At 38.2% G+C, this 15,892-nt stretch overlaps 2 protein-coding genes across 3 annotated transcripts; one reads left to right on the forward strand and one right to left on the reverse strand.

The window, feature by feature from the left end:
• Window positions 1–1,233: 1,233 nt before the first annotated feature.
• Window positions 1,234–7,657, reverse strand: LOC117489333 (zinc finger protein Eos-like). Of its 2 annotated transcripts, XM_034138543.1 has the most exons (8): window positions 7,532–7,656; window positions 6,383–6,440; window positions 6,165–6,269; window positions 5,260–5,514; window positions 4,512–4,679; window positions 4,256–4,405; window positions 3,837–3,968; window positions 1,234–3,296 (listed from the first exon to the last, which is right to left on the reverse strand). In XM_034138543.1, the coding sequence occupies exons 2-8, from the start codon at window positions 6,420–6,422 to the stop codon at window positions 2,455–2,457; spliced, it is 1,692 nt and encodes a 563-aa protein (XP_033994434.1). In that variant the 5' UTR covers window positions 6,423–6,440; window positions 7,532–7,656; the 3' UTR covers window positions 1,234–2,454. The 2 variants fall into 2 exon arrangements, with proteins under 2 accessions (XP_033994434.1, XP_033994435.1); XM_034138544.1 differs by lacking the exon at window positions 3,837–3,968 and having other exon boundaries at window positions 7,532–7,657.
• A 1,473-nt stretch (window positions 7,658–9,130) lies between these two features.
• rhebl1 (Ras homolog, mTORC1 binding like 1) lies at window positions 9,131–14,074 on the forward strand. Its single transcript, XM_034138545.1, has 8 exons — window positions 9,131–9,541; window positions 10,464–10,535; window positions 10,635–10,702; window positions 11,325–11,407; window positions 11,738–11,794; window positions 11,900–11,947; window positions 12,143–12,224; window positions 12,346–14,074. The coding sequence occupies exons 1-8, from the start codon at window positions 9,490–9,492 to the stop codon at window positions 12,436–12,438; spliced, it is 555 nt and encodes a 184-aa protein (XP_033994436.1). The 5' UTR covers window positions 9,131–9,489; the 3' UTR covers window positions 12,439–14,074.
• Window positions 14,075–15,892: the final 1,818 nt, after the last annotated feature.

A 15,892-nucleotide genomic window follows, 5' to 3' on the forward strand; every position in this document is an offset into this window, starting at 1 on the left:
TAAAGCCTTGAGTGGTCAGTGGATTTTGTTCAACCTGCAAAGGTGCTCTTGGGGAATAGATACACATTTAGAAATCTAGATATCAGTGGGTCTCTGAAAAATATGTCTCAGTCTGTTCTAAACTTATTTTAGTGACTATTTGGATTGAGAACATGGAGATGAATCTGAAATATAAACAAGGACTTCTAGACCACTATCTCTATTGTTTTACCATTTAAATAGTCAAAACAGAATCAAGAGCTGAAAGTGAAACATCTTTCTTAACCCTTGTGTTGTGTTCGAAAGCTGTTAACGTTCATGGTGTTCGCGGGTCAATTTTGACCCATGATTTATCTCAGTCCAAAACACAAAAAAAAAATGACTATCATCCAATATTGTTTTAACTACATCATAACTAACTTATTATGCATTCGTAACCGTAAACCGTACAATCCTGTTGTAATTTTATTTTATGGCCCAAATATTACACCACATATTGCACACGTGCATGTGTGAGTTCAGGTTCAAGTGTTAGTGTACATATTCTTTGAGAAAGGTCGAGTTCCCGTGGGGGGAGGGGGGCAGAGGGATGGGAGACCAGGTGCATGATGCGAAAAATTATTGTTGCAGTGGATGAAGGGGGTGGGGGTGGGGTGTCTAAAGTCAAAGATGAATTTTGATTGGGCAAAATTTGACCCAGTGACCCACAACAATGCTGCTGGGTCTCCCCAGACCCGAACACCAAATTATACACTTTATTTTTTTAGAGACCTTCAGACTTGGCTAAAATTGTCAAAATCAGTTTTGTAGTGTTTATATAGCTGCTGTGGAGGATATCATGAAGCCTTGTTCCGATCAAAAAAACTAGAGCGTAGTTATTATATAATTTTAACTTGAAACGGGTCACGGGAGACCCGAACACAACATAAGGGTTAACGTACATATCATTTCTGCACCTTATTACCAATACAGGTTATATCATAGATCACAACCAGCATTTTGAAAGAAAAACCCTTTTCACTGTGGACTAAAATGTGTTCAAAGAAAATCTAATATCTAAACGTTTTTCCTGTGAGGACGGTATTAAACTGCCACTGCACTTATTCATGTCATAGCAGCAAAAGCCTTGCACGTTAGTCTTTGATAAATTAGTAAAAGTGTTTTTTTCACATTAATGAAAATCAGCGTGAGGGAGTGAAGAGTGGGAGAATATAAATATTGTGCAAAGCTATAAGATGTGGACTATTGTCGGGAAAAACTTGAATAAGGAATTTTATTTTGTAACTTAAGTTATTTAAAATCACCAACAATGATCCGACATGATTCTGGTCAACAAGATATGATCAAGGTGAAGAAAGGCACAATACAATAAGATAAAAACATCAAAAATAATTAGAAAATATAAATAGATTTGTGTTGGTGTGCAGTTTGATGTAAAAGCAAATGTTAAAGACTTGTTAAGAACCTATTCAGTAATCTCTAAAATGGTGGCAGTGATACTCGTACTCCTTTCCCAGAGGGGGAAAAACCTTTTTTTCTCATTTAGAGAAATGTGCAGGTCATTAATGTATTCAATAAAATAGTTTAATATAATTAAAGTATTCTGGCAGGTATCAGTGCAACAAAAACAGTAATAGAAGAGAAAAAACTAAAACATTTCGTACATTGTGCCACACGGCATTCACACAAAGGCCTTCATTTTCTACCTTACTCATTCAATTAACTTCCATAAACCACAGGTTCTGTCATATCACCATCTCAAAAACACACACACAAACACACACACACTCAGTTCCATCTGTCCCACCCTGTTAAAAACAAAAGTGCATTTCTTATTCACGGACAACCCCTCAAAATCCTCTATTCGACTTGGACCTGGTTTTTGAGTTTGGTCTGCACTTTTTTATATTATAAAAAGCATTTAATGAGGCAACCCCAAGTTGTAAAAACTCTGTAGAACTTAACATTTGTAAGGGAATCATTTAAATAAATAAGTGCTTTTAGTACAAGGCATTGACCTTTCTACAGATTCTATTGTAGGTGAGCCTATTCACTTCTTATTGAGCTGTTAAAGTGCACGAGAAGGGACTTTTCAGGTTATGGACAAAAGCCAGATTGGTATATTGTAATTTGTGCATCAGGTTTGAATCCTGAACTTTGGAGCAAGGCACATCTGCGGATAAAAAAGTGCATTGTCTCATTATCTACAAGGAATTAAAAGTGCTTTTTAAATTGATTAATTGATCAAAGTGCATTTACAGTACAAAGGACCACGCTTATAGTGTTAGAAAACACACATATGAGCTGACCATTAATCCTGGGATATGCGTTTGAGTACCAGCGCCTATTTGAAATTCTCAGATCAGTTTCATGTATTTAGCGTCTCCTTTAACCCGTGTGCAGACCAAACCCAGCCAGGTCCTTGTCTCAGTGTAAAAATATCTCTAGATGAAGCAGGCTGACCATCCTCTGTCCTCAGTCAAGAATGTGCTCTCCTCGGACGATGTGTGAAGAAAATTCATAGCGGTCCTGGCTGCGGTGTCCACAGATGTTACACTCGAAAGGCTGGCGAAAACCGTGGCAGCCCATGTGGATGGTGAACATGACATGGTCCAGGAAAAGCACACGGCAGTGCGTGCAACGAAAAGAGCGCACAGCTCTTCCCTCCCCGTCTACAACTCGAAACGCCTCTGTAGAGGTGGAGGACGGCGCGGTGGGTGAGCTTGGGGTTGGAGCGAGGGCAGGAGGTAGGAGAGCTCCGTCCTCCCGGTCTTTGGCGCGGCTGGGACTGTCCTGCCTCCTGCGATGTGAACCCAGAGGAGGCGCTGGGTGGTGGTTTTTGGAGTGAGGGAGATGATGGCCATTGTTGCTGTGCAGGGCTGGAGCGGTACTGTTGCAGGGCTCGTCTGGCATGCTCTCTGTGTCTGTAGAGTCATGGCAACCATTGCTAGGTGAGGCTGCATGACTTCGACCCGCAGGCAGGTCTTCGTGACCCTCTGCTGCCTCCCTCCCCCCGACCCCTGCAGCTCTCAGCCCGGCTCCAGTCCCCGTGCAGTCCAGCCTGGCGCCCAGAGCCACGGAGCTGTGGAGTGGCCTGAGTTCTGTTAAACATGAGGGGTGAGTGGTGGGAAGGTGTAGAGGCCTCAGTGTGTCCGACACCCCTCCTCCTCCATTACCTTCTACACCTGTGTATTCTCCTCCCAGATGAGTAAAGTGTCTGGTTTCGTAGTCCTCCGCGTGCATCTCCCCGTCTTTATCCAAACCAGTGCCGAGCTCATAAGGTGCATCTGCAAGGTTGAGGTGTATGAGCTTCTGTCCTGCAAAAGAGAAACAGAATGTACTTTGGAAATCTGTGGAATACGTCCAAAAGCTTGTCGAGGTAAATGAACAGCCTGCCAAGTTATTTGGTAACATTCTTTATGCCATGATTAGTTTGGAGGTTCTAATTCTAAATCTGACTCAAATTCTGTATTTCCTCCCAAAATGCCTCTGTACAGGATTTTAATATAATTAAGTTCAGAATGTGCCATCTAGAGTCAATGCGATTAAAAAGCTTCTAAATGATGGTGCTTTGTATAAGATTTTAAATAATACAAATGTTCCTGTTAAGCATTTGATGCAGAGATCTCCTGCACAAGATGTGTGTAACTAATCAATAAACATCAATTCATAGTGCATATCTTTCTGATTCACATTGTAGTTTGGTTTGAATCAACAGCCAATCATGCAGCTTGGACACATAAAAAAAGAAATCACTTGAAGAAAAAGATCAGTACTATTGTATGTGTTTCCCAATTCAACCAATTAATGCGACTTTTAGTTTCCTCAACCTGTCCACTCTGAGACCAAATGCTCACCTACACATTTTTGAGGTGTGAATCTCTTGCGTTTGGTGATGCTGTTGGCAAGACGATCGATAAATGCCATCTTGTCTGAGGAGGGTTGCAGTAGAGCGTCTGGTATAAACTCTAGCTCTCTCATCTCCTCTCCTGCAGAGTACAAACAAACTTTAATGTTATTTGGGGGGTGTCTTATTACCCAGACAGCATTTATCCCAAATGTTTAAGTTGTACGATGGTTTTTGGATAAAAAAGCAACTAAGAGAGAGGTTGTGTTCATTGCTCTGTTTAGGAGGTACTGTAGACTACATTTCACTAGATTTACATCCGTTTGGAAAATGTTTACGACACTATGTTTAGATTTTGGTTACTATCTTATCTGTGGAAATGTTGTTTACCTGTGACATGTCACCTACATGAATTCAATTCAACTGTACCTGTATTATGCGCACTGGAGGGCTGCTGTGACTCCAGACTCTGTAAGTAGCTGTGGCAGCGCTCGCGGTGCTCCTCCAGGGTGCTCTGCTGCTTGTAACTGCGGCCACAATAACTGCACTTATAAGGCTTCCCTACAGTTGGAGAGGATACTGGGAAGAGAGTATAAAGAAAAAAATTAAAGGCAAATTAGTGTCACAATATTGTATGCTATCATAAAGAAAATAAAAACTGTTATCAGCCTTGAACCCGTCCTACCGGCATGAGTGCGAAGGTGGCCAGTGAGCGCGTCTCTTCTTCTACACGCATAGCTGCAGAAGGGGCATTTAAAGGGCTTCTCCCCTGAGTGCAGCTTGATGTGGCGGAGTAGGTTACCCTTTTGAGTGAAGGAGGCGCCACACTGATTACACTGGAATGGTCGCTCACCTGGGGATAGATCGAACCCATCAATCCAAATGGTCGGATTACATCTAAAATAACGTGTGTGAACAGTGTCTAATTTCCTTCCATGACTAAATCCCCATGACCCATACTCATATAATTGTTGGCGTTAGAAAGAGGTTAGAAAGCATCCTTCTTCATGTTAACAATTCCCTCTTCATTCCCATCACTCTTTGATTTCTTGTCAAAATAATCTCACCCACAAATGGAGTGGAACAGTAACCTTATTTCTGGCATTTCAGGGTAATTTGTGCTAATCAAGTAATCTCACAAACTTCCATGTGCTGTTCATCAAGCTGAAACAATGGCTTTAAGACAAGTTCTTCCAGTAAATAGTTAAGTGACTTTGGCAAAGAACACAAATTATTATTATTTGTTCAGTACTTCAGTAAAGAATGGCAACAACACAGCAATGTGTGTAGAAGGTTATGTGTATAAGAAAAACACAATATTTCTTTTCAACATCCATGCTATGTTTTTGGACATGTATCTAACCTTATATCCTTCACATAAAGCAAATGTTTTCTCACAGAGATGACTTATCTGAACTGGACTGATCAGTTACCTGTATGGCTGCGTTTGTGCACCATGAGAACATTAGGGCCAATGCAGATCATTCCACAGATGTCACACTTGAGCTTTCCATTTGGAAGTCTGGTGGCTCCAGCTTGCATGGATTCAGGATTGGTGAGCTCCCTGTAGCCTCCAACAGCCTCAGATCCCAGATCAGGACCCCCTTCTTCGAGCCGCTCCCCTCTTTCATCTTCAGTACTGCGGCCTGGGTCTTCATCACTGTACAGCTCCACTTTAATGGAGTTGGCTACAGAGGAAAAGAGCAAACACAAAGAAGTTGTTAAATACTTTTAACCAGCATATCGCCAGATTTAAGAGAAACAGACAACAGTGTGCTTATTTGTCATTACTTATGTGATAAAAGTAGGGACACCTTAGTATACTTTCACAAGCCGTAGTCTGTTCAGCTCGTGCAAATCTGAGAGAAGCTCGTGGATTCATCTTATTATAGACACATGCATTTCCAAACATTTGGTCTACCTACGCTGTCAAATGTATTATCTCTTCGATTTACACATGGCATCTATTGCACGTCTGTCCGTCCTGGGAGAGGGATCCCTCCTCTGTTGCTCTCCCTGAGGTTTCTCCCATTTTTCCCTTTAAACTGTGGGATTTTTCATTTTTTGGAAGTTTTTCCTTGTACGATGTGGGGGTCTAAGGACAGAGGGTGTCGTATTGTCATACTGATATTCTGTACAAACTGTGAAGTCCACTGAGACAAATGTAACATTTGTGATATTGGGCTATATAAATAAACATTGATTGAGAAGCTGATACTTTTGGTTGGCTTTCCATTTATCATGGTTTGGTTTCACAGTGCAAAAAAATAGGATGACATTTAAAAACATTTGAACTCATTGGAACTTAAAAAGAGGTGAATAACCATTACTCACTTACCACTGAGTGAGCGACTAGGGGAGGTATCCTTGCTGTTTGGGGTGCTCACTGTTGCTCCTCCAAGAGCCCCAGAAAACTCTCTTTCCATTGAAGAGTCTCCACTAGCTGCAATAGAGAAGTGGAACAAGCTAGATCTGTCATTTGAACCACGTGCCAATTAATGAAAGTATGTACAACTGTTAATACAAACTGAATTAAGAGAAAGATAGGAGTCTTACCTGAAATGCAAGACGGGACATTGCAGTCTTCAACATCCATACTAGTTCAAGCTGAATACTGAAATGACAGTTGTGCAAAATGTTAAAATCAATCTGAATTATCTCTAAAAAAAACTCACATCTCGCCCAACGTGTGTTGTGCAACCCCCATTTTAATACAACAGGTAAACATTCAGTAGTTACAGGCCTAGGTCAAACTTGACATCACATGGGTAAAATATAACCCCTGATACACTTAAAGTTCATTTGGACAAGGCATGAAAACTTAATTCAGAGAAGTTTAGGATTATAATACAAAGATATTGTGATATCACACATGAATGTCAGCTAACTACAAACTTGTCAGTGCAACTTGACTCTCAAGAAATACATCCTGAACTGCACCAATGTTAACTGCAACATTAGCTACTAGCACTTAAAATAGATGAGCTGAAGATTAGTTGTTAAGTAATCGAACCAGACAACAGTCAACTAGCAGCTACATTAGCGTCAACTCAAATCTTAGCAGCCACAGATCAGCTCATTGACCCATGACAACATTAATAAAGTAGGCTAATGTTCAGGCTAATCTAAGATTGTGCTCATTTGAGACATGTCTGATAAACACATCGTGATCAAGAAAGATAGCCTTTACTTTGACGTTTACATAACGGTGGATTTGAGGTGACCTAAATCTATGGGTCGGCCTCTGTGGCTAACGTTAGCATGTGAAATGACCGTTAGCTAAATTAGCTAAACTTCACACTACAACGCTACATCAGTCTGCCATCTTCGGCAGCTTATTGAAAAGAATGTCCCAAAGTTAAAGCTAAGTAATGTGGGAGATGACGCAAGGGATATAACGTTGACTTGTGACATTCATAGTTGTAATGGCGCTAAATTGGACACCCAAGTCTTTACGAGGTTGTGTTTATCGCTAGCATTACAAACCAACGTTAGCCATTAGCTAGCCACTGTCAATGTTTCCTAAACGGTTGCTATGGCACCCACCCCCTCCCAAATGCAATTGCTAACCAGCCAGTGTTGAGCTATCGAGCTAGCTCTCCCTGAAGCACTGAAGCCGACTTTTACAACACCGTACAGCGGAGATAGTCAATCATAGAAAGTACTTTTGAAGTTGTATGGTTATCGCAGTAACTGTCGCATTACCTGTCCCTGTCAGGGCTGTTTCAGTGAGATTATTCTGTATTTTCATCTGCCTGTTTATGACGGCAGCATCTCCCGGCAGCGTTTACCTCCAGATCCAAACAATTTCCGGTCAGATGCCAAACCTCTGCCTCTCAAAAAGCAACAGTGAATGGCCTCACTTGAACTACGAATATGTTTTACGAGAAACTGTGAAATGAATTTAGAACATGTCTTTATTTATTTATTTAGCACAAGCAAACACAGCTAACACGATATGTGTGTTGTTTTACATTACCGTTATATTTATTAGTAGTTATTTTTGAATGAATAGAACATATAGAACATGTCTACATTATGGATCTCCACAGGAGAGAAACAAATGAAATAAAAAGATTAAACAATTGATGTAAAGAAAACTAACCAAAAACAACAGCTCAGATTCATACATACAAAACAGGTTACAATGAACATGTGTAGTAATAATAATATTTAAGATACAGAGACACCGGGTAGGATACAACACACATTAATTTGATGTATTTATGTCATATATGGTATTCTAATGTATGTAAATCAGATCAGATAACAGTTGGTACGTTTAAAACAATAATAATACTTTTTTCAAAATGTGTTCTGTACTAAATAATGGCATGAAGCCACAGGTTGAGGGACACCTGCTTCATCTGCATCCAGACCCAATGTTTTTACATGTCAATTATTAAATTGGACCAATATATTTTCAGCTGGCGATGCCAATAATAATGTATATTGCAGCGCTGAAATGCTGTCTTAAATCAGGTAATATATTCATTTTGTAAATACTCTTAAAATGTATTGCTTTGGTGCAGTTGCATTCTGAAATTGATTTGGCATTCATCAGTTGTAAAAAAAAACAGCTTATTCTCCTATGTGCAGCTCTTAAAGTTTATATACACTAGTGGCAATTGTCTTAATCTCTGTACTTTAAGCTTTATCAGATGTCATTCGTTTCTGGTGATACAACATGATAGCAGTTTCAGAGATTTAATAAAATAACCCCATAAATAACAAAATGTTGTAGGCCGCAGTCCAATTGTTATTATTATTGACATGTATATGGAAAATTAAAACTATTTTGATCCCTTGAAATAATTCACAATTTGCTACCTGGTAGTATATAAAGAATAACATAACTCAATAAAAATAACCCCTTCCTTTAGCCACAACATTCAAATTATAAACACATGAATGCATCAATACATATATTTCAATAATCCAGATTTACAGATATACATTAACCTATCCTGAAATCTTACTTTTTGCCGATTAAGTAGAAGTAGCCAACTTTTGTTTTTGTGTACTTATATCTTGATGCTTATACTTTGTTGCTGTTATTTTCATTTTAACTGAGTATTTCTACTAGCCTATGTAGTATAATAACTTGTTCTTACTAGGGGATCTAAGTACTTTTCTACCTTTACTGCTACTGCACATTTTAATCGGTGATTGAGCTTGAAGGACAGACTGAAAAAGTCTGAACAGGCTGTCTGTCAGAAATCTGCTTTGTCTGGGGCGCACAGTGACCTCTACTGTACAAGATGTGTCAGTTATGACGTATTGGCTGTTTTACGACGGTGTGCTTACACAATGACAGTTTCCGTCAGCTCGACTCGCTAATCGTAACCGCGTTGAGCGAGACTTTTTTTTCGATTTCAGTTTCAGTTGGGACAACAATTTCAACATTTCAAACTAACGATCGATGTCGAGTTACATTTTACACACAGAAAGAGAGATTTTTTGAATAAATAGGAGTTGTACTTTGTGTACTTAAACTCTGAACTTCCAGCTCGAGGCCCAGCAGAGAGCTCGAGCGGCAGCTCCGAAAAGTTTGTTGTTGTCACGTGATGCGAGACGAATGTGGCGATAAAAGTTTGTTTAGATAGTAAAACTAGGTGGCGTACTACGTTATTAAAACCTTTTGAACTCCTTTTTTCACCAAAATGCCTCAACCAAAGCATCGAAAGATTGCTGTTATAGGGTACAGGTCTGTAGGTGAGTAAAGCACACGAGCTGGTGAGCAGCTAATGTTAGTAAGCTAGCTAGCTAACAGGCTAACGCTTTGTTTTCCTCTTAATGTGTAATTACACCACACACGCTAGATAACATTCGTCCAGGCTATTTGTGCTCCGTGTGTTTACCCAGCAAGTTGATAACAAAACCACACTAACAATTAACATTATCCGATGGTATACCTAAAGCCATCTGTTACTATTTGTAACGTGTTGTGTGAAAACAAAGTTAGCTCAGCCGGTGACATCCTAGTATGGAGACTAGTCGTGGGGGTTGAAGTCTAGCAAGTATGTAATGTCGAGGAATTAAGAAAATCAGCCTCTAACCATACTAGACATAGCAAGTTAACATCAGTCGTTTATATTCTAAAAATATGTTTGTGTCTGATATTGCGCCACACTAATGACTAATCATATTCTGAGTTAACCGTTTATTTATCATGTTTTATCACGGTATTTATAATATTTAAAGAAGACATTACCAACAATGTTGCATCAAAAGCATTCACAAATATATATATATATATATATATATATATATATATATAGCTGTAAAGAAGAGAAATGACCCCACAGATGAACATAGGATCACACATTTTGATAGCTGTGGTAGCAGAACCTGTTGTGTATCTTAAGAGCACTATCACTTCACCAATAGTTAATATCTGTCAATTATTTAGTATTTATTATCGGGTTGTACACGTAATCTGAGAGTTTTTAATACAATAGTGTTTCCGTACACACACGACATATTTCAGAAAGCTACTACACTGACACAGTATTTATGTGTGTGTGTGTGTGTGTGTTAAAGTGAGCAGATGATTGTTATGAAGAGACAGTTTTAACTATGTAGGAATATCCCCAACAACAACAACAACCATGTTATGTTTCTTTGCCCTTCACAGGAAAGTCGTCTCTTACAATACAGTTTGTGGAAGGACAATTTGTTGACTCCTATGACCCCACCATCGAAAACAGTATGTGTCATTAATAGTTTGTGTGTAAGATATTGCCGCTAAGAAAGTATTGATATATAGAGCTTGATCTAAAAAATCTTTGTTAATCCCTCTCCCCAGCCTTTAACAAATTGGTCAACGTGAATGGTCAAGACTTCAATCTTCAGCTGGTTGATACAGCTGGACAAGTAAGTTCTTCATCTACCAACATATCTGACACAAGCACTTAGGTCTTGTTTTTTTCCTAATTCTTATGCCACTGTCACCCTTTAAAAAAAAATATATATATATTTGTTATTTTGTTGATTAAAAAGCTAGACTGGCCTACTGGTAGAACTGTGTTTTCCTCCCTTTTTGTGCAGCAAGCAGGAAAGGGAAATGCTCAACAACAAGAATATTTATTTGGATAAAAAGCTTGATTTGAAATCTGGAAATTATTAATTATATATTTTTCCAATACATTTTGATTTTGTACTAGTACAAGGCTTTAGAGTTATTGGAAATGTTTGGACCACACAAATCAGAAAAATTCATACGCAACCCACAATGGGAATCTAATTTTACAAATAGTAAAATATGAATATAAGGAGTGTACCCTAATCTTTATCAGCATCTATGCATAAACACACATTTTAAACAGTATGAATAGAAATGCAAAAAGAGCTTAACCTAAACTGCGTAGTATTCAAATGTGGATGTAACATTTAAAGTGATAATCCTGTATGTGCGACTCCATTTAGTGATGTGTTGTGTTTGGTAACTTTAATGCCCAATGAGATTATAATACCTTTTTTCCCCTTCTGTCTGTAGGATGAGTACTCAATTTTTCACCAATCCCACTCAATGGACATCCATGGGTATGTCCTTGTCTACGCAGTGACTTCCAATAAAAGGTGAGTGGATGTTTCTTTTTCATATCTGTACGAATAGGAACACACTGTTACCAGTCTTAAAACATTCTATATTATGTAGACTACACTTTGTGTCTCACAATTAATGATAGGAATGTGTTCAAACATATACAGACTTTACTTTTGTTGATACTTTATTCCTAGAACAAAAATATTTAAAAGGGTTAAAACTACTGTTGTGATAACCCACAGTTTCATCTATTTCAGTGCTGTATTCAAAATCATTGGGTGCCTGTTTGCCCATTTCTTTAAACAAATGTTCATAAGTATATATTTTTTTCTAAAAGTACTTTGATTTCTGTCCCTGGTCAGTTTTGAAGTTGTACAGGTTCTACACGACAAGCTGCTAGACATGGTTGGGAAGATTCAGTAAGTTTAGTTTGATCTTTAAAATGCAATGCTTCCAAAATGGTCTTTTTTTATTTTGTAAGTGTTTTTTGTTTTCCAACAAGTTTTTCTTTTTCTTTTTTAAAGGGTCCCAACTGTTCTTGTAGGGAACAAAAAAGATCTCCACATGGAAAGGTAATCAAGATTATTGAACATATTTAGAATCTAAACTGCATGATGTTACTGTCATTGAAAATACAATTAATAATACAGTCAGACATTTTTCATGAAAACGGAAGAAATAAAAATGGATTATGTTAATCTAGTACCTGTTTATCCAAATACTAAAGGAGTTTTCCGTAACTGAAGTTTCCATTTCTATTTTCCCAGGGTTATCAAGCCAGAGGAGGGAAAGAAACTTGCTGATTCCTGGGGAGCTGCATTCATAGAGTCCTCAGCCAAGGAAAATGAGGTAATGACAGATATTTCCAATTAATCGATGCAGTCCACATACTCATTCTGACAAAGATTCACAAAATTAATTTCATTTCAATATGTTTCATCACACTGATTACAACATTCTTGCAATACAGACTGCTGTGGAGGTTTTTAAGCGGATCATTTTGGAGATGGAGAAAGCTGATGGAAATGGACCTCCAGAGGAGAAGAAGTGTGCTGTGATGTGAAAGTGTATCCAGGACATCAGTAAGCTCATTTGCTGAAGACAAGAGGCACAACTTCACCAGCTGGCCAATCGTGACCTCACCGACACCAAGACACTGCAGTGGAACTTTTCTGCTCCATTGTGATGCTTGATTGATTTACATAGCAAGCCAACTGGCCCGACAGTCGATAAAACCATCCCACATATTGTAACCGCAAGGAAAAGTTTCTAAGAGCAAGATTAATCTTTGTTTTAGACAAAGAATTACTGACAGTAAATACTTTCTTTAAATACTGAAATGTAATCTTAAACTGGGCATAACATCTATTCAAATGCCCAGAAAACAAAAACATATTTCCAGACATATTAGTCCCAATTAATTGCATCAAATTCTTTATTAAGTGTATTATGGCAATTACTTCTAAAGATGATGTTTGAGACATCATTGGCTTATATCTTCTAACTCTTTGATTAGTTGAGTTAATGTAAAGGTAGGGCTGGTAAATAACATTCTTTAAGGACTGGTATTATTTCTTTTTTTTGACAGTGATTCAGAGTCACAGTTCACATTGCTTTAAATGTGGTGTTAAAATGTCAGTATCTCTTACAAATGGAGTTCCTTAAAGACCCTGGAGGAAATTGAACATAAGAAATATCACTTGTTTCACAGTTTTTCTCACTGTAATTTTTCAACTTATCTTCAGGTACCTTTCGCCAATTAACTCTTGAACTTTGTCTTCATGATGGAGGAATCTATTTGTATATCTAAAAACTCACATTTTAAGCTCTTCCGCTAAGCATATTAGTCCTCTTCAGTTGTTTATACAGTTTAATTTCTCCTTACTGACTGTAATAACGATGTCATGGGCAACCCTCAAATAATTTTAGTTTAGGTTGGAATAGATTTTTGGTATTTACCAGTTATGGCCTTTTTATACAATATCAATAGAATCTTAGTCATTGGTTTGATACTATTGGTTATTTTGAGTGGTGCAGGTTTGCTCTCCTTTCAATATTCCAAGTAGATTATATTCTTATAAATGCATTATAATTATGAACATTATTGAGTTGCATTTTTCAAATTACATTTTAACACTGCGTAAGACTATTCGAGTGTCTCAAGGCTACACATTTAGTTCAGTTATCTTTGATCTCATGGTTTTGATATGATGGTTTAAACTGGCTTGATTAAACCAAGCCAGAATGGCATGCAGTCCATTTAATTCACATTTTGGACTTGCATGTTCACTGTCAGATGCTTGAGATCCTTAATACGTTTTTTTTTCTTAGATTTTGTAGCCTGGCAAAACATGACACAACATGGATTTCCCCCCATAATCCTCATGTTAAACCTGTAGTGGGTAATTGTAACTTCCTTTTTTTTTTTTAAGTGCTTTGCTTAGTTGTTGATTGATAATGATGGTTGAATTTAGCTGGTGATGCTGTGTCCTGTGCCTTACAGTTCCTCAAACTCCCTCATCTTCTTCCCTTCATGACTCAAGGTGCTCTTAAAGGGTTAGTTTTTTTCCTTCTGTTGACTTGATACCACTGTGCAGGTGGTGTTGTGCACCTGAACACCAATATCCCCTTGTGGGTCAATGTTAATTCAGAAATCTTGCTGTAAACAGTTTTGTATATAAATAAATCTGTTACTCATTTGATGTGTACTTGTGCTGGTTTGAGCTGGATTACAGTAGGGGTCGCCTATTTAGAACTGCGGTCAAACCAGCCTCCACTTCGGAAAACACAGTCAAGCCAGCCCGCACGTTGTATTGCGGTGCGCGAATATCCTATGCATTACGGTAGAGGTCTGGAAAAACTGCCTTCAAAATAAAAGCGCTTACACGGTCAATAACAAATATACCTATATATATATATATATATATATATATATACTGGAGCTTAAATTAAGAAATATGTACTATATAATGTGATCAATAATCATTTAAAACAAACTACGTATAACTACCACATTATAACTGAGTGAATGTAAAACTTAAGAAACTCTACATCAGATGGTCCTGATTCTCTCTGAGTGACTAGATGGGGTGTCCTGCTATCATCCTGAAGTGAAATAAGTCTTTGATAATGGATAGTTTTTGTTTTATTCTTATCTAAAAACGGAGGGATGATAGCTTATATATGAGACTTCAAATGTATTTTATTTTGAAACTCTACATCAGATTGTCCTGATTCTCTCTATAAGTGACTAGATGGGGTGTCCTGCTATCACCTTGGAGTGATATTAGTCTTTGATTGACTTCGAATGACTCTTTGATTATGGACAGTTTCCATTAAATAATAATCAAAATATAGATGGGCAATAGATCTAATTTGAGATTTTAAACAGCATACATTTTAAATTGTGCTTTAGAAAGTCATGTTATTTTAGGAGTGTTGTGCGATGGTGTCAACATCAATTGAAACTAGAGAATGCAATTCCTGAAGAAATTGCTAGTGGGAATGCTTTATGTTGAAAAGCTGACGCTAAACTGCTATGCTGAAATGTAATGTGTAAGAAAGTGAAGAATTTAGATTGAAATGATACATGAACACTGGGGGCTTGAATGTGTGATGAGTGAAGAAAAGAAAGTAAAAAGGCTTGGAAAAGCAGCAGAATATTTGAACTGCAAACTTTTGAACTAACTTGATGGTGAATGATCTGTCGCCATGGCAACGGCATTTGATGACACCCCATAATACGCTTAGATGCGTTGATGGCTGCATCGATACCAAACCTGTGAAGTTTTGGGCCGTTTGGAACATTTTCACTGAAGTTATGAGAAAACCGTGTTTCATGGCGAGCATTGTGTTGCCATGGCAACGGCATTTGAAGAAACCCCATAATTGACGTCGAGCTGTTGAGGGCTGGACCGGTGATCTACAGCGAAGTTTGGGGGACGATTGGACCGTTTCCATTGGACTTACAGCGACATTGTGCTTCATGGCGAGTGGTCTGTCGCCATGGCAACGGCATTTGATGACACCCCATAATACGCTTAGATGCGTTGATGGCTGCATCGTTACCACACCTGTGAAGTTTTGGGCCGAGAGAGAGTGTGTGTGTCAGAGAGAGAGAGAGAGAGAGAGAAATGAACAGTTAGAACTGACTGCTGTCAGTTGGAGTGATGACATCATCGTGTTCCATTACACAGGTGTTTATAGTTGAGCTAACGAGCTCTGTAGAGATCAAAGGTTTGCATTGTTCTGCATTGTTGTTGCATCGTTTTGTGGAAGAACCATAACAGATATCTGTGAAATTTCAAAACGTGAAGCATGTCAAGGAAGTTGAGTATCTGAAATGTAATTTGTGTGTACTTTCGGGTTAATAATGTGGCCTTTTTGGCAGTTTAACTAAAGGTGTGCGGCTGCTGCTGTGAGGAAATATCAGCCTGAAATTACAATGGGTTTTAATGGAGACATGTTGAACGTTTTTGTCACTTCATGCCCTCAAGAGGCATTTTGTTTGATTATTT

This window comes from Trematomus bernacchii, unplaced genomic scaffold (assembly GCF_902827165.1).
Source record: "Trematomus bernacchii unplaced genomic scaffold, fTreBer1.1, whole genome shotgun sequence".
Classification (NCBI taxonomy): domain Eukaryota; kingdom Metazoa; phylum Chordata; class Actinopteri; order Perciformes; family Nototheniidae; genus Trematomus; species Trematomus bernacchii.

What these genes read in the sequence shown, in the direction of transcription:
- LOC117489333 (XM_034138543.1), bottom strand. Translation starts at nt 6,422, where the DNA reads ATGGATGTTGAAGACTGCAATGTCCCGTCTTGCATTTCAG. An exon ending in CTCCAGTGCGCATAATACAG is followed by an intron (nt 3,969 to 4,255) that starts GTACAGTTGAAT and finishes TGTACTCTGCAG; the next exon opens with GAGAGGAGATGAGAGAGCTA. An exon ending in CACACCTCAAAAATGTGTAG is followed by an intron (nt 3,297 to 3,836) that starts GTGAGCATTTGG and finishes TCTCTTTTGCAG; the next exon opens with GACAGAAGCTCATACACCTC.
- rhebl1 (XM_034138545.1), top strand. Translation starts at nt 9,490, where the DNA reads ATGCCTCAACCAAAGCATCGAAAGATTGCTGTTATAGGGTACAGGTCT. An exon ending in TATAGGGTACAGGTCTGTAG is followed by an intron (nt 9,542 to 10,463) that starts GTGAGTAAAGCA and finishes TGCCCTTCACAG; the next exon opens with GAAAGTCGTCTCTTACAATA. An exon ending in CCTCAGCCAAGGAAAATGAG is followed by an intron (nt 12,225 to 12,345) that starts GTAATGACAGAT and finishes CTTGCAATACAG; the next exon opens with ACTGCTGTGGAGGTTTTTAA.